Raw genomic sequence first — 23,281 nt, forward strand, 5'->3', positions numbered from 1 at the left:
AGGCAGGTGTGGAGTAGCTGGCAGGCTTGCTGAGCTCTCCCTGGTTGTAAGGGGCTTCCTTCCCAGGGCCTCCTCTGCTCAGCGTGGTGGGGGAAGGGGCTGGAAAGAGAACAGACTCTGGAGTCAGTGAGACCCGGGTTCAAACCCAAGCTCTGTGCTATTTGAATCTGCAAAACTGCATCTGTAAAGCAGTCAGATGGGTCTTACTGGGACGTCATAAGGACTAAATAAGGTGCTGGGTGTGGGGCACATAGCTAGGTCTGGGACTAGATTGAGGTGCCTAGGGCACAAAATTTAAGGAGGCATTCACTGTCAGGGTCCTGAAAATCCTCCCCTAGTCCCAGCTCTGCACAAAGCCGCTGGCACAGAGTAGGTGCTCAGCACCCGTAAACTCCCCCTGCCCTGACAGCCTCAGATCGCCTCCTGATGGCTCCTGCCTCAACAGCGGTGCAATCTACTCGGCTTTCTGGGACAAGTCAAGCTTTATTGAGATACAGTTCACATACCATATAATTCACCTATTTCAAGTGTACAATTCAATGGTTTTTCATATATTCAGAGTTGTGCAGCCATCATCACTATCAATTTTAGAATTTTTCATCACCCCAGAGAGAAACCCCCTACCCATCAACCATCACCCCATCTCTCCACCCTCTCCAGCCCCTGGCGACCACTATTCTACTTTCTGTCTCTATAAATTTGCCTATTCTGGACATTTCATGTAAATGGAAACATTCAATATGTGGTCTTTTGTGTCTGGCTTCTTTCACTTAGCATACTGTTTCAAGGTCATCCATGTGGTAGCATGGATCAGTACTTCATTCCTTTTTATTGCCAAGTAATATTCCATTGTATGGATATACCACATTTTGTTTATCTGTTCATCCATTGATGAATATTTGCATTGTTTCCACTTTTTGCCTATTATGAATGAAGCTGCTATGAACATTCATGTAGAAGTTTTTTGTGTGGCTGAATGTTTTAATTTCTCTTGGGTATGTATCTAGATGTAGAATTGCCGGGTCATATGGTAACTCTATGTCTAACTTTTTAAGGAACTGCCAGACTGGTACCCCAAAGCACTGCACCATTTTACATTCCCACCAGTGATGCACGAGGGTTCTCCTTACTTCACATCCGTGACAGCACTTGTTACTGTTCGTCTTTTTTATTATAGCCACCCTAGTGGGCGTGAAACAGCAGCTCATTGTGGTTTTGACTTGCATTTCTTTAACGATGAATGATTTTGAGCACCTTTTCATGTTCTTATTAGCCATTTGCACATCTTCTTTGGAGAAATGTTTATTCAGATGCTTTGCCCACTTTTTCATTGGGGTTATTTGTATTTTTATTATTGAGTTGAAAGAGTTCTTTATGTATTCTGGATACATGTCCCTTTTTAGATATATGATTTGCAAATATCTTCTCTTCTGTGTTGTCTTTTCACTTAATCATGTCCTTTGAAGCAAAAAACTTTTTAATTTTGATGGCATTCAATTTATCTATTTTATTTTTTGCTGCTTGTGCTTTTGGTATAATGTCTAAGAAAGCTTTACTGAACACAAAGTCATAAGATTTGTCCTATATTTTCCTTAAAGAACGTTATAGTTTTAGCTCTTACATTTAGGTCTGTGATCCATTTTGAGTTAATTTTTGTGTAGGGTATGAGGTAGAGATCCAAATTCATTCTTTTATATATGGATATCCCATTGGCCCAGCACCATTTGTTGACAAGATTATTCTCTCCCCATTAAACTGTCTTGGCACCCCACTGGCTTTTCTGGTCTGGAGAAGTAACTGTCCTCCGTCCCCCAGGAGAGATGAGGCTTCCCCAGAGAAGGGGCCACGCAGCCTCCTCCCTCTGCAGACACAAGTGGAAGCCCACTGTGACTGCTCAGGAATCGGGAGCCGGTAAACAGGGGTGAGGCTCTTCCCCCCTCCCTCCCCCACTGAAGATTCACTTCTCCCCTCCCCCTTCCGATGTACGTGGCATGTGCCTCTACCACTAGCCTGGCCTGGGAGGGAGTGACTATGGGGTGTTCTGCCTCTCTCACTGGAGCGGGAGTCCTAAGAGAACACAGCCCGCATCTTACAGGGAGGTACCTATTGCTGAAGAAACAGCCTTCCCTTTCGTCAGGTCTGGGTTTGAATCTAAGGTTACTAAGTACTAAGTTACTTAAGTACTAAGTAGCTACTACTTCCTGGCTGTGGCTTTGGGCAAATCACTTTACCTCTCTGAACCTCAGCTTCCTGGACCATGAAATGAGCATACTGGCTTCATAGGACTGTTGGGAAACTAACCCAGTTGAGAGGCGCCCAGGGCCCAGCACAGTGCCTGGCACACAGCGGGGGCTCAAGTTCCCTTAGCTGGTATCAATGGAAATAGGAATGTGACCCTCCCACCAATGCCACCGCTGCCACCCCAGCCCCAATCCTGTCCCTTTCTATCCCCTGTACCTCGCTTTATTTCTTCTTCACAGCAATTGTCCTCACCTGAACTTACCGTCTTCTTTCTTGTCTGTCTTCACTGTGGGGGAGGGGAAGGGGAGCCTGACTCTTTTTTCTTTTTTGAGGAAGATTGGCCGTGAGCTAACATCCATACCCATCTCCCTCTACTTTATATGTGGGACGCCTACCACAGCATGGCTTTTTTTTGCCAAGCAGTGCCATGTCCGCACCTGGGATCTGAACCAGTGAACCCTGGGCCACCGAGAAGCAGAACATGTGCACTTAATTGCTACGCCACTGGGCCGGCCCCAGGAGCCTGACTCTTGAAGAATGCTGGGTGCATGGTGCTGGGGAGAGGAAGGGAGAGAGAGAGAGAGAGAGAGCGTGTGTGTGCGCGCGTGTGAGCGAGGGAAAGACAGCTGAGAATGGAGGCCTGGAACACAGGCTGTGTGAACTGTAAAGGGATGCACACATGGCAGGGTTTGCTGCAAAGGCGCTGGGGACAGCCTGGCTTGGAAATGAGGGGAAATGTTGTTCCAGTTTCCTGTTGCTGCTCTAACAAATTACCACAGTGTTTTAAAACAACATACACTTATTATTTCACAATTCTGGAGGTCAGAGGTTGGAAACACATCTCACTGGCCTAAAATCGAGGCATCCCTTCTGGAGGTTCCAGGGAGAACCCAGCTTCCTGCCTCTTCCAGCTTCTAGAAGCCTCCTGCACTCCTTGGCCTCTGGCTCCTCCCTCCATCTTCAAAGCCAGCAGTGTAGCATCCTCAGATCTCTCTCTCTGACGCTTCCTTGCCTCTCCTGCCTCACTCTTCCACTTTAAAGGACCCTTGTGATGACACTGGGCCCACCTGGAGAATCCAGCACAATCTTATTTTAAGGTTGGCTGATTAGCAACCTTAATTCCATCTGCAACTTTGATGCCCCTTTGCCATGTAACATAACATAGCCATAGTTTCTGGGTATTAGGATGTGAGTATCTGTGACATTAGGATGTGATATCTATGACAGCCGGGGGGCTGTCGTATTCTGCCTACTACAGGTGTCTCAAAAAAGAGGTGCTTGGGAGCTGGGATGTGTGGGAGGAAGTTGATTCCCAAGTATGAGGAGAGCAGGTGTGCCCCTGTAGGAGGGGGCACTTCTGTCCCCACCCTCAGCCTCCTGAGCCACCACCTGGAATCTGGAGCATCACACTGGAGGGGAGGGGGCAGTGTGGTCACCCACAGGCGCTGCCATTAGAGCCCAGAACACCCATGCCAGGCCCTCATGCCAAATGCGTAGTGGCCCTCACTGGAGCTGACACACCTTACACCTTCGTCCTTCGTCCTTCTCCAGACCTGGAGGGCGGGAGGCAGATGACAAGGGGAGTCACAGGCACTGAGGAGTGGCTGTGTGTCGATCTGTGTACACTGCTTCCCCCACAGGACTGCCAAAAAAGGGACCCAGGAGGCTGTGGGATGGAGAAGGGCTCGACATTGAATGCTGCCTTTCCCACGGCCTTGGTGACCAAAAGACTTAGAATACTTTTTAAACAAATTATTTTTATTATAAAAATAATACATGTTCATTGCGTTATATTAGAAAAAAGCAGAACAGTAGGGAGGGAAATTAAAGAGCACCCACACCCCATCACTGTGAGGCCTTTATTAAGGTCTTGTTCCTCGACGGCTGGAGAGTGGAGGCCAGGCCACTAAGTTATGTGAAGCCCTAAGTCCTGCCTGCCTCCCCTCCATTTATTTAACCGCGATTTCTTGAGCGTCTCCTGAGTGCCAGGCACTGACCTAGCTCCCGGCTTCCTTGGGCTTTCATCGGAGGGAGGCAGACAGTGTCAGGAAACAGATAAGGACAATACAGTGAGGTCAGTCAGTGAACAGGGAGCCCCAGGGTCCACAGGGAGGTAGGAAAAGGCCTCCAGAGGGACTGCATTTCAGCCGAGCCTTGGAGGATGAATAGGAGCTGGGCAGGAGACACAGGGGTGGCCGGGAAAGGTGTGTGGGGCTGAGGGAACAGCCTGTGCAATGGCTGGGGGTCAGAGAGAGCGTGGTTCGTTCAGTCAGGGAGCAGAGCATCGCCCCCTGTGATGGGAACATCGAGTGGGAGACAGAGGTGGGATCACTACGGCCCTGCCCTTGCAGGGATGCTGGGGGGACCACATGAGACGAGTGTGAAGGCAGTTTGCCACGCCCAGCTGATATTGCGAGAGAGTATTTTTTTCTTTCTCAGAACTAAAGTGAACTGGACACTGGAACTCTGGGTACCCGCTACATTCTTTTTCCATCCTGCCACCCTCACTACTTTTCCCAGAGTGTGCCCCACTGTTCTTCCTACTACCCTCCCCCCCAAAACGGGGGAAAAATAAAAAGCAAATTCTTAGGAAGGATCAGCAGCACAGCCTGACTTCCCCTGACTGGGTGCTTTTAACTAAGTCTGCGGGCAGGAGAGACTTTCTATCCTTTGCAAGTTAATGCAAACTGTTAGGGAGATAAATAAATGACAGAGCTGCGATGGAATGTTGGGTTCAAAGGAGGGAAATTTGTCTCACTTTAGAAGAAGGACCTGGAGGGCTCAGCCCCATCGACTCGTTCATTGTGCTGTTATCTGCCAGAGGGGTGGTGACACCACAGCAATTAAGACAAACTTTCGTCTGTAAGTTCTCGCCTGCAATCTCACAGCTTCAAAACAAGACAAATGATACCGCCAAGGGAGGAAGCGAAGTCTTTCCAGCCTCTGTCCAAAGTCACAGTGAATATTTGTAGTTGTTCAGCAGAAATTTGTCATTACGAGGCCTGGGCTCTGCTGGCTGCCCCCGCCCCACATTGTAATCCATCTTGGTGGCTCGTGCTTGCCCAGGCTGTCTCCGGGACTCTACCTGGCCTCCCTCTGAGGGGCCCCACCCCCTGCCAGCCCCACCTCACTTGCCTGCCCCCTAGTTTATGAGCCTCTCTGGTGGATCCAGGACATGATTTCTGCCAACCAGAAAGGAGTCACGAAAAGCCAAGAAGAGCCATGGAAACCCAGCCCTGCCATGGAGGGCTGGCTGACTCCTCCTACTTCCTGCCCACTCCCCTCTGCCCTGTGCAAGCAGCCAGCTCCCACAAAAACCCAGGCTCGGGCTCCTTCCAGAGCCATTTACTGCTTCCATCTGCCCAGGGCTCCCCTGCCCACTCCTTCTCACATCATCACACCTGTTGGCCTTCACCACACGCCCCTTGGAGCTGATGCTGGCCTCAGCCTCCCAGCTGCCCTTGGACTGAGCTGTTTCTGGATGGTTTAAGTGAAAACACCCCGACCCCTCAGTGCAGAAGTCTTGGGAGTCCACCTGGCCCCAATATGGAGTCAGGACACCGCTGTTTGCTTAGGCCACTGGGCGCTGTCAGTACTGGCTCCCTTCTTGCCCTCCTGTTCCCATCGCTTCAGGCCCTTCTGCCGGTTGCCTGGCACTGCCTTCCTCCCCCTCCCCGTCCTCCCACTACACTGAGAACACAGGTCCCCATCCTGATAGGGCCCAAACTTAGCTAAAGGATGAAGCTCCGATGGGGAATCAGGGCAGCAGTCAGTAAGGATGGAAGACGTCTTGGAGGCAGCATCGTGGCCCTCTCCGGGCTCCCCTACCCGAGGTGGAGGCAGCATCCATCCCCTTCTGACCAACCCGTGTGATGGAGGGGTTCCAGGGGAGCCGCCAGCCTGCATGCCTGGCCTCGTCCGGGCGCCTCACCCTGAGGTTATTCTCTGCCCTTCAGCCCTGAGTGTGCAGAGACCTGAAAGCACGTCTTCCCCCAAAGACGCGGTCTATCCAGCTCGAGCACAAGGTTCCCGGTCCTGGGCCTCCAGGGAACAGAAGGTGCTCAGCAAGGAGACCAGGGGCAGCCGGAGGCCTGTACCACCTTGAAAAGTGCTATTAAAGATACGACCACTCCAACCCTGCCCCAGGAGACAAAATGATGCCTCACATAGGGTGGCCCCTTCAGGGGCAACGGACTGAGCATGGGCTGGAAACCACAGCTCTGCCACATTGGTCATTCTGCCAACAGACATTTATTGGGCACCTATTAGGCCAGGGTCTGTTCTTGGCACTGGGGATACTGTGTGAAGAAAACACAGCAGAATCTCTGCCCTTGTGGAGTGTACATTCTAGTGGGGGATGGAGAGGGAGGAGACAGAAGATAAGTAAAATTAGTGGTTGTCACACAGTAACAATGCAATGGAGCAAAATGGTGGAGGCGAGGGGAACGAGTCCTAGGGAGCAGGTGTGTGACCTTAAAGAGTGGTCAGGTCAGGACCCACTGAGATGCCGTTTGAACAAAGATCTGAAGGATGCAGAAGTGAGCCCCCTGGATACATGGGGAACAGTGCTCCCATGCCAGGTACAAAGGCCTATGTTAGTTGGCATAATACTGGCTGTCAGTAATATGTCAACAAAATAGTTTAGTTTGAGCTCATTTAACAGTCCAATGCAGTCGAGCGGCATGCTCTTCTATGTGGCGACTCAAGGATTCAGGCTCTTCCCATTTGTGGCTCAGCCCTTCCGACCTCCCGCCATGGTCGTTTCTCCATTTAGCAGAAGGATGGAGAAAGGGTAGTGGAGGAGGCACATCTGCGTCTTCAGCCTCTTGCCCAGGAAGCAACATACCACCTGCTCTCATTCCATTGACAAGAACTAGTCACGTGGCCCCGGTGAAATGTGAGTGGGCTGGAGATGCAGTCCCGGGCTGGGCCATGGCTTCCTGCAACAGCTCTTCACTCTGGAGGGAATGCGAACCTTTCGGGGTCTCTGCCTTGGCCCTGATGGGGGAGTGTGCCTGGATGTTCAAGGCTCCGTGAGGAGGCCAAGGCCAGGTGGCTGGAGCAGACTGAGAGTTGGAGGTGATGGGAGTTGAGATCAGAGACTGTAAGGTCACACAGGGTCACATAGGGCTTTATCCTCTGAGGGAGCTGGGAGCCCCTGGAGGTTCTCAGTGGGTTTGGTCCATGATCGGCCTGTTTGCGCAGGCTCCCTCTAGCAGCCGTGTGGAGAACAGACTGCAGGGTGGGAGCAGGGCCTGGAAGCAGGCTGCGGTTGTGGTCTAGGTGTGGTGCCTTGCACCAGGGCAGGAAGTGGTGGATAAGGCAAAGAGACCAGGACTTCCTGGTGGGCCAGATATGGGGTGTGGAAGAGAAGGGAGTCAAGGCCAGTCCCAGCACATTAACTCGGGCACTGGGGGCTGAGATGGGAAAGGGGTGCAGGAGGTGCCGGATGTATGCATGGCACCAGGAGTATGCTTTTGGACGTGTCAGGATGCCACTTAGACCTCCAAGTGGGGAACAGAGGGTCTGTGAGCCTCAGTGCCTGGCCTGTAAAATGGGGTAACCACACTTACCTGGTGAGTGGCTGAGAGGATTACCTGAGAGGATGGATGTGAATGGCCCCAGGGGAGTGAGGTGCGCTGGGTGTGGGGTCAGGGCCAGGGAGAGGCTGCCAGGAGCAGCTTGCTGTAGAGAGCAGCTGGTGGCAGGGTGTGGGGGTGGGAGGTAGAAGAGCCTCTCAAAACCGCCTGGGCCCTTCTCCAACTCTTGGTCTCCTGCTCCCTCCTCACCTACCGCTGCAGGTCAGATCCCTGCGTGGGAGCCAGCGCTGCTGTCCGGACTGCCCAGCCCTCAAGTGTGGGGGCAGACAAACTGCTGTCCAGCAAGGATCACACAGCAGGGGTCCTGAGATCCCAGCTCAGCTATCCTTGCCATGGAACTTGGTCTGGGGACTTCCATGCCTCAGTTTCTCATCTGTCAAAGGGGCTGGGTTATGGGCCTCATCACAGCACTGTAAGAACTCAGGGCGCTGGCAGGTGCCAGGGGAAGGGCAGCTCCAGGCACAAGGGGCTGGCACTGCCAAACATCCCTGCCCCCCACCCTGGGTAGGTAACAGACTCCCTGAACAATACAACCCTCATGGGGGAGGCAGTTGCAAAGCAGTAACACTTTTATTCCCATCAGTGATGCTGACAGGGCCTGACCCTTTACAAAGAAAAATGTTAGGAAAAGGAAAAGGGGCAGGGGCCTAGGAGCCTTCATTCTTGATGCCCTACTCCTCTAGCGCCCTCCAGTCAGTGCCTCCAGACTGGAGGGGGTGAGGGCTTGCCCTGGCGGGCCAGGGGCTGGCCACCCTTGAGGGCTCCCTGGGCAAGGCCATCTGCCAGCAGAGCTGAAGGTGAGCAGAGAGGCCCGGGCCCAGCAAAGCTCTTCTGGTACAGACAGCAAATGGAAAGAGGGCGCAACAGGTGGGTTTTCCCCTTGGTGACCAGTCTTGGGCTTTCAGCATCCCACGGTGGCCTCATGGAGGCCCCTGCTGGCTCCGCCTCTCTTCCAGGGCCCTGCACACCCACATGGACACCACAGCGGCGTTTCCGTCATTGAACTGCACGATGAACGGGTGGCCCTGTGGGGAAGAAGAGGAGGCTGTGACAGGCATTCCCCAGACTCTGCGCGTCATCACACTTTCCAACGCCTGTTCTCAGCCTGTATCTTGCGTCTTTTCCCCAAAAGCTCTGTGATGGAAGGAGGACAGCTATCAGCCCCACTTTGCAGCTGGATGACTGAGGCCCAAGGTGGAGCAGTGACACACCCTCCGGAGCCCTCACTGCACACCTCTGATTCTGCCTGTGCTTGGCCCCTTCTCCTGAAACTCCGATCAGCCTGAAAGCTCCCCAGGAATGAGGGCTTGTCTTAACCCCACATGGCCTGGGCCTCCTCAGCCCAGGTTCTCTCCAACAGCTGCCCGGCCAGGCCTGCCTCTGGAGCAGCCAGCATTCCAGCCCACCTGCTGCCCAGAGAGCAGAGAATCGTCTCGTCAGAGGCTATGTCAGTTCCTTCTAGATTTCTTGTCTGAAGCTCTATAAAGAACTCACAATCTACAAGAGGAGGGAAGGCAGGTGTCAGGGCAAGGAGGGATGTGTTGGCGTCTGCGGATCCACTCCGGGTCCTGCCGAGAAGCTGGGGCTGGATTTTGAGGGGCCAGGCCTGTGTCCACAAGATGAGGCCCGTCTCAGGCTCTAACCTACTTAGCCCACAGGCAGGTCAGGCTATATTTAGTCAGTCCCCTCCCTTGCTGTCCTGAAGAATCAAGGTTCACACTTACAATCTGAGGGCCTCCGGGAGTTCCCAGGGAAGGTCAAAAAAACAAGCAAGGGCAGCCGTAGGGTCACCCTGGTCATAGGGCAAAGGTAAAAGGAAAATGGCAAAGCGTCTTCTCCTCCCTCCTCCCCAAGTGGTTTCTCTAAGGAATGCATACCTGGCAGCTTCCTCAAAAATTTCATAGCCTGAGACTCAGGGAGCCACATGGGCAAGCAGAGAGGAGCGGGGGTGGATGGGTGGGTGGCAGCCTTCTCTGCCGCCTCCCGCCCCTCTCCCAGCTCCTTCTCTCTCTCCCCTGCCCGCCTTCCAGCTCCAGCTTCCCTGCTCCCTCCTGCCTTCTGTGCCCTTCTTGGGTCCCCTCCTCTTTCCTCCCCACTGGCCTGACCTGGGCTCTCAGGGCTGTTTTCCCAATACACCCCAGTGTTGACCTGCAGCCCTGAGGGATGGCCACATGCTCAAAGCTCTGAGCTGCCTCGAAATGGGCTCATCACATGGCCAGGAGAGATGTGAGCCGGGGCTCAGTGCCCTGGGTACCCAGACGCCTGTGTCTGTGAGAGCAGTCGAGGACTAGGCCAAAAGGAAAAAGATTGCTTGTTAGACCTGAGATGTCTCTGGGGATAGGATAGAAGAATGTCCAGGCTTTCTCAGCCTGGGCTGACACTGTGCCCCCTTACCTGGTTTTCCCAATTCACACAAGGAAAACCATCCCTGGAGCATCTTGCACGGTCTAACTCAGAGGCACACAAAACACTGTCAGGTGCAGGGACAGAGGAAACTCAGAGGGTGCCAAGGGGCCCCAGCCCAGGGCAGGGACTCACTGAGGCCACAGAGGAGCTGGGCCTGGAGCCCAGCTGGGCACCTCCTGTGATCTGCCTGTGGCGCTCTGTGGGGGCTCCCAACATACCTGCAGGACCCCTAAGGCAGCAGGCGCCTGGTGCAGCCTGCCGCTGGGGAAGGGTGGGTGTCCAACAGGCGGCACAGGCCTGGGTGGGGGGCTCAGGCAGGAGAGGCCCAGGAGGGACTCTCTCTTGGCTCCCCTACGTTCTCCCCCTGTGTATGCGTCTACCTAACACCCGCCTTCCTGAATCGCTGCCTAGACAAAGGGAGGCCTCCCTGAAGTCAGTGTGCACACTGCCTTTTCAGGAGGCTCAGGAGAGGCGACCTTACGCCCTTGTGAAGAACAAAGGGAGAAGCTGTGCTCAGGAGCCGCAGGGCCCCCTCCCCCCAAGCCTGGGGTAGCACAGTGTCACTTTCCCAGAATGCCCGGTGACTTTGGGGCCCATATGCTCCATCTCTGTTATCATCTGTTCCGGAACAAGCAGAGCGGAACTGCAGGAGGGGAGAGTGGAGGCATTCCTCCAGTTACGGGAGGCTGATGGCCACACTGCAGGGAAGCATTTTGCCCAAGTGTCCTGGGAGACGGGGGAGGAGAAGGCTGGCATCCTTCACTCTGGTAGAGACTCTGCCCCACTCCTGCCCTCTTTGGCTGGGAGGTGACTTCTGTCTCCTGTGCATCCCTGATGCTTTACACCACTCTGCAAGGGTGTGACCTGGACAAGTGGTTTTGTCCTCAGCTATTGTTGATTGGTTTGAGAGGGAGACAGAGAGGGGAGAGAGACAGGCAGACAGACATGGAGGAGAGACCTCAGACTTTCTAGGCATCCAGGGCTGTGACATGCAAACCTGGGAGCTGTTGGCAGCATGGACCACCATGACTGAACACACCAAGAAAGCTAGTGTGCCAGGAGTGAGAGCACTGGGCTGCACAGAGAGAGGCAGAGTGGGGCAGGAGGGTGTCAGGATAGCAGTGGAGATTCTTGGGGGCCATGATACCGGGCCCTGGCAGCATCTCCACCTGCAGGGTCCATAAGCCCTTCAGAGTCTGAGCTTAGAGGCACTAAGTCACAAAGGTGGACACTATCATCTCCACTGTACAGATGAGGAAACGGATGCCATGTGCTCATGGTTGACCTGCCTGGGCTCCCAGAGCTGAGGCTGGGTCACAAGTCTCTGTAACCTAAACCCACTGCCCAGGGCTCTCCTCAGGCTGACCTGGGGTGGACAGAGGTAGGAGAATGAACATCCAGACTGCAATTCCCTCTCATGCGAATCATGCAGTTCAGGCCCACGTGGCCAGAGGTGGGACCAGGGCTGCAGGCTTTGAGCCTGAACTGTCCCAGGTCCTGACCTCTGTCAGCATCATCCCTGGACACTCTGGGAGAGTGCCCTGTTGCAGTGGCAGGTCACTCTTACTGGATTCTCCCTCCTCCCATGAGCCCCGTGTGAAAAGCAGGGAAAGCACAGCATCATCCCATTTTACAGAAGACACTGAGGTCCGGGGAGGGGAAGTGACCAGTTAAGTGTTGGGGCTGAACTCAGGTCTTCTGGTTTCTACTCTGGTGTACTCTTAGGGCTGGAGTGCATCTCCTGTGACCCTGGCAGGGTGTGTTCTCCCCTCCTCCCTAGAATACAGCTGTACTCCTCCAGCCCTGTGACACACAATGCAGGTACTCCTCATGAGTTTAATGAGAAACAAACAAAATCTGATGGACAGTTCTGGGGAAAGCACGAAAATCACTCAGCCACTCTGAAGTGCCCAAGTTCTCAGTTGGCTCCGGACAGACCTGAGCAGATGCTGGCACAGCCAGCTGCTCTAGGAGTCCTAGAAAGGCCAGAGGCCCGGAGACGGATGGGAACTGCACACCAAATAATATTAATAGAGTCCAGCACCATGAACTGAGTGCTGTGTGCCAAGCACTTGCGAAGGGCTTTGTGCTGATTTTCCCACTGAATCCCCATGCTCACTTTGGACGTCCACACAGCTATGCAGCTCCACCTTCCAGATGAGGAAACAGACATTCAGGGACCTGTCCGGGATCACTGAAGCAAGTGGCTGGGCTGGACCCACAAGGGGGTCTCCTGACTCCAAATGCCATGCTCAGGACCACGTGCTCTCCTGCACCTGCCAACAGAGAGCTGACCTGACAGGCCCTCTTCGGGTCTCTCTGAGGTCTCTCTGCAGCCCCCTGGAGCCTCCCTGTGCTTGAGTGAAATGCACATCCCTCTCAGGCAGAGGAATCCAGGTGTGGACAAGCTCTCTCAGTCCCATCAGGCTACCAGGAACGGATGGAGCGTGCTGTGGCCCACCTCCCTGGAGCCAAGACACCCACAAGCTGCTTGTCAAGAGCATCCCCCACCCAAGTGACTGTCCCAGACACCTAGGCCTCCGTCCTCCACACAGAAAGTGTTAGCGTCCACTCTGCAGAGCCTGGCGCAGTGCACGCCAGGATGTAGCTGCTGAATGATCTCGCTGGCCTCATCACCAGGCAGTGGGAGCCACTTCATTTCCTGGATTCTCTCAGGGCCAATTGCAACAATTAAACCGGTGAGGGTTGAAGTATTATGGTCCACAAACTTCATCACAGAAGATAGACACACAATGAAAGGAAAAGGATGGGAGGTAGGATGGATCCAAAAGTGGGACACGGGCGAGAGCGAGACAGACGAGTCAACACAACCAAAGACGGCTGGCGTCACCTGGTACAGACGCCTCACCAGGGGGGCTGAGCAGCAGATCCTGCCAGCGCCGTGGAGGGTGCTGGGGAAACTCTAACTGCTGAAGAGGAGTGGCGGCTCTTCAGGACACTCCCCTTCCCCTGGGCCTTAGTGTCCAGTGTTTCGCTACAGCTGGGCTCTCTACTTCTGTCATAATGTCCCTAATTTTCCTCCATCCATTTCATCATGATGAGATGCCCTCCTGGAGACTGACAGCAGGACACCGCCGAGTCCCTCCTGCGTGGACGGTGCTAACTTGTGCAGGAGGCAGGGAGAGGAGGGGTTAGTGTGTTCACTGCATGGGCAGGAAATGGAGGCTCCAGCCCTGCCAAAGCCGGGAAAAGTGCTGCTGAGGCTCAGCTGTCTGGACTCCCAGTCGAGTGCTCACTCACTGACACCTCACTTTCTGCCCTTAGTTAGGCTTCGAGTTTCTTCCCAAATAGGAATTTACGTATTTGGGGTCCCCACACCTTCTTTTATTGTATAACTTCCCAAAGAACATCATGCAAGTGAATCATTTAATAACTTGCTGGCGTGGCTGCAAGGCCTGCTGTGACAGCTAGCACGTAGCAAGCCCACAGTCAGCAGCAGGCCTAGGCATGACCAGGTGGTCTTGATATTCTGTATGTCTGCATCTATTTACCAAGCACGCGGTAAATATGTGTGCCCGCTGGCTGCCTTGCATCTGCACATAGCCTTGAACCCTCCCAGCACCCCCATCTACACACAAAAGAAACCAAGGCGCCAAGAAACATGACTTTGGGCAAGGTCGCAGAGCTAGAAAGTGGCAGAGTTAGGGTCTGAACCCAGGACTTTCTTCTGCCACAGAGGACACGACACTATGGTGCTCTCTGAGGTCGGGCACAGGGAGTTTTCGATTTCTACTTTTTAAAAAGAGCATCTTGGGGCTGGCCCCGTGGCTAAGTGGTTAAAGTTCCATGTGCTCTGCTTCGGCTGCCTGGGTTCGTGGGTTCAGACCTACTCCACTCGCCAGCCATGCTGTGGTGGTGTGCCACATACATAGAGGAAGACTGGCACAGACGTTAGCTCAGGGCGAATCTTCCTCTCTTGCATGCGCACGCGCACACACACACACAGACAAAAAGACTATCTTGTACATTATAGGTGCTCAACAAGTAATTTTTAACTGATAAACTGAAGTTAGGGTAGCAAAGAGCATATCTGTGACCTCCTTGTTTGAAGTTGTATGTGTCAGGCATTTCTAATCAAATAATTTATTTAATACTAAGCAACTCTGTTAAGTATTAATATTATCCCCATTTGACAGATGAGGAAACTCAAGCAAGAAAGATAAAGGAACCTGTCCAAGGCCACAGAGCTTGAACGTGGCACAGTCTCCAGAGCCCAAGCTCTCAGCTGTCCTTTCTCATCAGTGCCAGGGTCGGAGGATGGTGGCACCCACCCTGCAGGACAGCCTGCCCTCCAGCAGGAGCTGCTGCTCTGTCAGAGAACCCCAGCTTCCCTGGTTCTCCATTCCTTCTCTTTGGGTCTAGACTCCAGAGAAGCAGGAAAATGGAGGCCCAGGGCCCGGAAGAAGTTTCCCAGGGCTACGGACACCAGACCCAGGAGGTAAGAGCAGAAAGAACAATCAGAAACAGGATGCCCAGTAGCAGACTGCACCCCAAACCTAAGATGTACCTCTGTGGAGCCTTTCTTCATGTCTCTTCCCAACAGATGCCATCCTTTCCTCTATGGAATTGCGCAAAAACCTTCTTGTTGGCCTCCCAAGAGTACACACTTATTCTGCCGTGTTTTATTGTCCTTTGAGCCCATTTTATCCTAACACTAGACTGGAAGTCACTTGAGGGCAAGGCAGTGCTACTCTCATAGCAGCCTGTAAGAAAAATTAGCTGGATTGATTGGTAAGTTACGGTGCTTCCCCAGGAGCCTGATGCTAGGTTGAGAGGCCCCCCCCCAGGTTGGGGTGGGCAGGGAGAAGGCTCCACAAGCTGCGGCTGCTCTAGACTCCTGCGGGAACTCTCTGGATCACAAGGCTCCCCTCCCTTAAGGTGAACCCCAGGCATCTCCTCTCCCACCAAGGACGTTGCATGGGAGAGAATGCCAAAGACCTATGAGCCTGTTTAAGCAAGAAAGCTTGGCCCAGTTACATCCCAGCCAAGTCCAAAACAATTAACCACTCTAGGAGGCTGTTCAAGTGAGGGCCTGTCCTGTAATTAGGTGGTGCCCGTCAGAGGCGCTCCAAGTGGCTGGGGAGGTCCGGATGTCAAAGCACTGCCTGTCACTTTACCTTTCCTCACTGGGCCTGTGAGCTTTGCCTGAAGGCTCTCTGCACGTCCCTTTGGGATTCCAGCCCTCATGGCAGGAGCAACACTTCAGTTCCTTCTCAGCACTAACGGAGGAGCGGGAGGACTGGATGGACCTCAGAGACAGGCGGAGCTGGAGGGTGTAAGGTGTGTTGGGGCTTCTACAGATGTCTGATTCAATTTCTTCAGATATATTTTTAACTATATTTGTAAAAATCTAATTAAAAAATAACATACATACTCATCTATGTTCAACTCAATGTTACACTGAACACTGGTGATCTGTGACCCTGCCTTGTGATGGAACTTGTTTTGCAGCCCTTACAACAGTCAGTCCGCTTGTTAGATCTGTGCATACTACTGAACTTACACGCAGGCTGACATCTAGGAGGGCCACTGTGGTGCACTGGCCATTTGAAAACAGTGCTGTCACGTCCACTCGCACTGTACGCATGTGCAAAACCATGAGTGCCACACTAGAGCCAGGTGCACTGAGCCCATGGAGCACGTCTGCCCAGTAGTCTGTCACGTGACAACCAGCTAGGAAGGTGTGGATCAAGGCCTGTATTTGCCCTATATTGAGATTCTGCATTAATTTTACATAATAAAAAGCGTTCCACTGCTAAAGTTTCACAATGACCAAGTCTAATCCCTACTTACCCAGGAGATAACTTCAGATTAGAGAAGTTAATTTATGGAAGGACACACAGATGTCCAATGTCTGCTAAACTGACAAGCGGCAGGGCAGCCTTCATGATAATATTAACTATGAGATAATAAGTCATAACCATCCCTGGGGGTCAGTTCTTCCTTCCAGGCTGGGTGTGCCCAGGCTAATCAACACAGGGAGGAGGTGGCTGGTGTTGAGGCTGAAGGGGAGAATCATGAATGACTCAGTAGGGAGAAAATGAAGACTTCAATAAAGATTCTTCTGTCTGCCCCTGTGTCGGGTAATGCACGGAGCCCTGGACTAAGAGTCAGAAAGCCTTCTCTCGCCAGCCCAGGAGCTGTGAAGGCTTGGGAAGGGCCACAGTTGCCTCACCTATAAGAGAGACAACACTACGAGGGAACCTGCATTTCCCTGGCTTCATCATTCTATGTGGAGGGACTTCTGCTACTACACTCCTGAGCCCTGTCCCAGTGGGGAGGTGGGGCAGCACTGAGAGGAAGTACTGAGCAGGCCGGCTCAGGGGTCTCCTGGCCGCAGGGAGGGCGCACTGGGCCTGCCCTCTCGTGGTAAGCTCCAGGCAGGCTCCAGACCCGACGGGGGAGGCCTGCAGTTGTTCACCTCTGACGGGGATTCAGTGATGAGTTCCCAGCAAGGCTACTCGGACCACACACGTAAGCACATCCTTCAATCCAGATCTTTATAGAAGTAAAGCTGATACTTCCTTTCCATCATTTCCTGAGTCTTATTTCTCAGCTGGTTTGCAGCATGGGGAGGCTGTGTGCTGGCCTCCTCACCCCCAGTGAATTCCACTGCTCTCTCCTCCTCTAGCACTGGGTGGCGAGGAGTAGATGAGATTGCCTGTCTGAACACTGGACTTCACAGACACACGCTGGGCAGCGTGAGGGGTGGGTGCTGTTCCTCCACACAGAACGCAGGCCCTAGGGTTCTGCATTTGGGGCACGGCAGTCAGATGAGGGCATGAGCCTTCTCTCTGTGCAGCTAGTGCAGAGTCTGCCTGTGCACCTAGCCCGGCTTAAGTGGGCAAATGCCATGGGCACAGAGCTTTCTGAGGCAAGGCATCTTCTGAGGACGTGCTTTGTCAGCCTCTGATTCCTAAAATGTTTCCCTGGCTGGTGGTGGGGGGGTACTCTTCCAGCCCTTCATTTTCTTTTAAGACCTCAGAAATGGTTTGCAGTTGTGACATGCCATTTCAATCAACCTTCCCAAGTTTATTTTTCACAACTGCTACAGAAATAGATGTTTCTCCCCAAATATTCAATTATTAGCAGCAAATTGCTTACCTCTAGCCATCTTAGACTGTACGTAGGCACCTAAGGGGGTCAAGGAGTGCTCCATCTTTCATCTGAGCAGATCTATGTGTTCCCACACAGAGTAATTGGTCAGAAAATGGCCCATTGAGAGAACAAGACGTTTCTAGAGGTCTCTGTGAGTCATTCTGGGGCCTGTGCTTACAGGGCAGCCACAGGACCAGTGCAGGGGATGGGGCACAGGATGACTCTCATGGGCCATGGACAGGGGGTAGACACATGGGATGCCAGTACCCATGAGTCTGAGTCAAAGGGAACTGACCCATGTGAGTGGCAGAACGGTGCAGCTGGTCCATTTACAGGGGGCTGTGGTGGCTGCCCGGGCAGGGAACTCAGATAGGACTGGGGTGGAGGGAAAGCAGGGAGCATGCTGGCTCCCCCAGGCAGCCTTGGGCTGGGTAGAGGCCCAGAGGAGTCAGGATCAGAGGGTGCCAGAGGGAGAGGGGAAGCCTTGCTCCAATAACGTTGAGGCTAAAGCTGCAGCATGTCCAAGCAGTGAATATGGCGCCAATTACAGGAATCTGGATGTGTGGTGGTGGAGGTTTAAAGACGATGCTCAGAAGGATGGATTCTCTCCTGCCCTCTTTTTTTCTGACCTCTTGAGGTTTGATCTTTGAGCCCTGAGACCTTGGCTGTGTGTGTGTGCATGTGCTCATGCATGTGTGTGCATGTGACTGTACAGAAAGGAGGGAAGAGACAATGAAACCAGCACCATTTCTGGCACACAATGGGAACACAGTAAGTTTGTTGAACAAATAGAAGGGAGTGATTCTGACGATGTGTGAATGAAAGATGCTGAGAGACTGCGACAGCCTATAAGCCCTCCCTCCGCAAACCCCGAGCCACGCCAGACAAAATGGAACATTTTCTAAAAGCACAGCTAAACTCATAAGAAAGAAGGAAATATACAAGTCCCAAAAATGACGAGTGAACTGAAAACCAGAATCCTAAGTGTGTGAGTGGAAGTCTTGTGGGCCCTAGGGGAGCTACTGGTTCCAGGAATGCAGGATCTGGAAAGTGTGAAGAAGTAAGCAGAAACAGGAGACAAGGTCCACCTGGGGAGCTGACCCTGAGACTCTGAACAAAGCTGGGACTACAGAAGGGGTGAGTGAGAAAAATTCTGCCCATCAGCAAAGGGGACCATCAGGGCAACTCCCCTCAGAGGAATACGAAAACAAGGCCGAGACTTGTGCAGGTTGAGGCCCAACGTACCACCTCTGTGGTCTGAGAACCCCAGGCTGATAAACTAATATAACATGGACCCTGATCTAGTGATACTCTGGGGTGTCCTCAGAAGCAGATGAAAGACCATTCTGGGGCAACACTTCTGAAATTCAAGAATTTCCACAATAATAAGCCCCACTCAGTATGAGCTTACAGTAAAAATTCCAAAACAGGTGAGGAAATAATTCACCATGGACACGAGTCAGCAGACATAACACATAGGGAGATTAGAGTTCTCACAACTGAGATAATAGAAAAATAATTGGAAAGGCGTAAAAAAATGTACACTTAGGGGCTGGCCCGGTGGTGCAGCAGTTAAGTGGCGGCCCGGGGTTTGCCAGTTTGGATCCTGGGTGAGGACACGGCACTGCTTGGCAAGCCATGCTGTGGCAGCCATCCCACATATAGAGCAGAGGAAGATGGGAACGGATGTTAGCTCAGGGCCAGTCTTTCTCAGCAAAAAGAAGTAGATTGGCAGCAGGTGTTAGCTCACAGCTAAACTTCCTAAAAAAGAAAAAGAAACTCTTCAGCCCCTGTATCTGCAGGGAGAGGGGCTGTGGCAGAGACTGCTAGCTGCCTCTCAATATCCATTCTCCCTTCTTCCTTAGTGATACGAACCCTGATTTTAATAAGGAACACTGTCACTCAGCAAAGCAACTGCACGCCCAGCCTCTCTTGCAGCTAGTTTTGGCCAATGCCATGTGAGCACATAGGCTGTGTGCCAATCCCTAGAACTGTCCTTAAAATAAAGCAAGCATTTCCACTGTCCTTTCTCATTCCTGTTGGCTGGAGCTTGAATGCTCTTTGGCTGGTAAGATAGAAGGAGCTGCCAAACTAGTCTGGGCACCCCACTTTCTGGCTTCTTTTACAAGACCTGCTGCCTTGGTTACATTGTTGTTTTCTATCATATGCAGTTGAAGCTAATTCTACCTAATATACAGGTAGGAGACTGGCCTAAAGCTGAGTATTGTTTGGGAGGGGGGTATATTTAGTGATTAACCTTAGGCTTTGCTAAATTAAGCTAAAAATCTAGGGACACAGTAGTCCCCCCTTATCTGCAGGGGATACACTCCAAGACTCCCATTGGATGCCTGAAACCATGGACAGTACCAAACCCTATATATACTATGCTTTTTCCTATACATAATACATACCTAGGATAAAGTTTAATTTATATATTAGGTGCAGTAAGAGATTACCAACAATAACAAAATACAACAATTATATCAATATACTGCAATAAAAGTTATGTGAATGTGGTCTCTCTCTTTCAAAATATCTTATTGTACTGTACTTTCCCTTGTTTTGATGATGTGAGACGATGTAATGTCTATGTGGTGAGGTGATGATACAGGCATTGTGACGTAGTGTTAGGCTCCTTTGACCTCTGATGATACGTCAGATGGTGGATCATTGAGCCATGACAACGTCGATGGTTGGAAGTCAGGAGCAGATGATGATGTCCAACAAATAGATGATCACCTCGTGGATGGGATGGAGCAGGATGGCGTGAGATTTCACCATGCTACTTAGAATAGCGTGCAATTTAACACTTATGAATTGTTTATTTCTGGAATTTTCCATTTAATATTTTTGGACTGTGGGTAACAGAAACCACAGAAAGAGAAACCATGAATAAGGGAGGACTACTCTAATCAATAAGAGGCTTGAAATAGAATATAATTTCTAAACCAATGGAAAGAATAAAAGAGAAGAAAGAAATTAATCCAACAGAGTGGAAAAAGGAGAAGAAAGAAGTCAGAAAAGTATTGTAGAAAGTACAAAACAGGAGAGTAGGGAAAAAACTCAAGTATGTCAATAAGCAATAAATATAAATATTAAACTAATCGATGAAAAGAGAGTCTTAGATAAAATTAAAAACACCACCAACAAAACACAGAGAATCATTTAAAACAAAAGAACCCAGAAATGATGAAAGCAAAGGGCTAGTAACACACATAGCAGACAAGTAGTAACCAAAAGATAGCATAGGTATATTAATATCAGACAAAAATAAAATTTAAAGCAAAATATATTAGAGATAAAGACATAAAATACTTATCTCTTTAAATCTATTAGAGATAAAGAGTCATTGCAAAAAGATAAAAGAAAGGCTTCTAAATGAAGCTATACTATTTTGACATAGGCACCTACCATCACTGCCTTAAAGCAAACACTGACGGAACTGCAGGGAGAAGCAGACAAGCTGCCCTAACAGTGGGAGACTTCAATAGAGCTCTCTTAGTAGTGGATAAAGCAGGGAGAAAATCAGGCCACAAAATATATGAGTAACACAATTAACAAGCTTGATCTAAAGAATGTAAACAGGACACTGCACTCAACAATTAGAGAATACACATTTCTTTCAAGCAAAAAGGGAACACTGAAACAACTATCACCCTGTAGAAGGGGACAGATCTGACATCACACCAGCTGTGTTCTCTGACCATGGGGCACAAAAAGCAGACCACCACAAGACAGTAAAACACCTCTCAGTATCTGCAAATAAACCAGACTTCTAAATAATTCATGGGCCAAAAAAGAAATCCTAATAGAAATTGGAAATCACTTAGAACTGAATGATAATGAAAACACTACCTATAAATATTTGTGAGATGCAGCTAAAGTAATGCTTAGAAGGTAATTTATAGCTTTATATAGATATATTACGGGAAAAAAGATGGGAAATTTATGAGCTAAGTGTCTAATTCAATAAATTATAAACAGAACAAAAAGTAAATCCAAAGAAAACATAAGATAGCAACTAATAAAGAACACAATGGCATTAAACAGAAAGATATCAAAGAGATGATGAATTCAATAAAATACTGGTTCTTTAAAAAGACTAGTAAAGTAAACTAACCTCTGACAGAATTGGTAAAGAGAAGACATAAGCAAACATCATCAGGAATGAAAAAAGGACACATAACCACAAATCCAGCAAAAATTTAAAAATAATAAGGACATATACCATATGAATACTATGAGGCCAACATATTTGAAAATGTAGAGTGACGACTCCTCAGCAGAGGGGGGAGAGAGAGATGGTGGGGGCATTGGGACGGGTAACAATGGTGGTGACTGGGAGGTGCCAACCAGCATTGACAAAACATCACTCCTGGCAGGTGAGTCACGGGCTTCCAGCCCTGGTATCACACTTTTAACTGTTCAAAGCACTTCTTATCTACTGCTGCATCTTATTTCAAGAAGCAACCAATTAAGTAAAGGGGGCTACCTCGTGAAATCCATCTTAGTATCAGCTTTTCCAGTTTCTTAACAAGGATAAACAACCATTCACACAAAAACTGAAGCCAAAGTGGAAATTTTTTGATGCTATCAAATCAACAAAAAAACAGAGAAAAAAACTGTTAAAGACACTAGATGTCAACATTTAGGGTAAATAACTTTAACTGAAGTGCCATCTTTTTTACTGTTTTCAGCTCTGGTGCCCCAGAGTTGTGTGAACCTCACTCGATTCAGTGGAATAGGGAGTTGTGCTGAGTGTGGGGGCGCTCATGGGGCTGGCTAGGGTAGCCCTTTTGGAAATTTTGAAATCAAAGCCTAACACAGTCTGAAGCTGCCAGGCCTAGTCTATAAAATACAGGATTGAAAACTACCAGCTACTCTCGGGTTTCTGCTATCAGCAACCAACGTCTCCATTTGAAACTGCCCCTTCCTCTTTTTTTAAAAGGAAATCCACAAAAAGGAAGCAAACCATTTGAAAATTCTGATCATTTTGTGTCCCAGCAGCAAATAAAAATCATCAATAGAACCCCCTTTTAGCCTTGAGCAATATTTTCTAAAACAAAACACAAAGAACCTGTGGTACTTAACTATTCTGTTATTGATTTACTGTGGTTTGCAAGGTAATGTTGAAGAAAATTAAATGTACGGAAGCCTGAAATGCGTTTTCTGTGGTGGTGAACGGTGCGGCCTGTGTTTTCTGAGGCGGTGTCATTGGTCACGCGCACGATGAATGACTAAGGGAGCACACTTCATCTGGTTACAAATAAGCTGGCTGCCTTCCCTGCAGAGCCTTATGAAGCCAAAGTCTATTTTCACTTTCAAGAAGGACAAAGTTATTTAGTTACAAGCTTGCTTCTCCTGCTAGCCCTGCTCCAGTTTGCAAGGAAACTTGAATTCAATCAAATTCAGTATGGATGTATGGAGAGCTTCACTGTGCCTGGCTCTGTCTGGTTTTTAGAGCCTAAGGACTCCCCTTGGCACCTTTGTGGCTTATTTGGGCACCTCAGAAAATGACAAAACTTCAACAATTTGAAGTCTACACTAATTATTGATTCAAGACCAAAGTGGTCATATTGTTTCAAACCTGGACATTCATATGCAACTTTATTGAGTACTGTATTTCCTATTTAGTGAAACAGTCTGTTTTCAAGTCCAGAGGCATCTTACATATGGAGAAGTCACTATAATTTGACATCCTTATCTAAGGCTAAGAAACTAGAAATTAAGCTAAAACTTGGATATGCTACTTTTAGCTACTCCCTCAAGCCTTTTTCAAGCCAATTTCCTTATATTTTAGACTTAATGCTAACAAGTTTAGTACCTGGTTTCTCAATCAAAGCACAAAAGAAATAGCCAAATGGAAGAGGAGGGGAGGGCTGTCAGAGGAACACGGGCAGGGTAAGAAGTGACAC

At 50.3% G+C, this 23,281-nt stretch overlaps 1 protein-coding gene across 8 annotated transcripts in view; it reads right to left on the reverse strand.

Annotated features, from left to right (window-relative positions):
• Window positions 1-8,392: 8,392 nt before the first annotated feature.
• Window positions 8,393-23,281, reverse strand: part of MAP2K5 (mitogen-activated protein kinase kinase 5) — a 245,186-nt gene continuing 230,297 nt past the window's right edge. For all 8 annotated transcript variants that reach the window (XM_070622868.1, XM_070622885.1, XM_070622905.1 and 5 more), the window contains one exon: window positions 8,393-8,866. In XM_070622868.1, the coding sequence (XP_070478969.1) occupies window positions 8,762-8,866 (105 nt within the window). In that variant the 3' untranslated portion in view covers window positions 8,393-8,761. The remainder of the gene's footprint in view (window positions 8,867-23,281) is intronic.

This window comes from Equus przewalskii, chromosome 1, assembly GCF_037783145.1.
Source record: "Equus przewalskii isolate Varuska chromosome 1, EquPr2, whole genome shotgun sequence".
Classification (NCBI taxonomy): domain Eukaryota; kingdom Metazoa; phylum Chordata; class Mammalia; order Perissodactyla; family Equidae; genus Equus; species Equus przewalskii.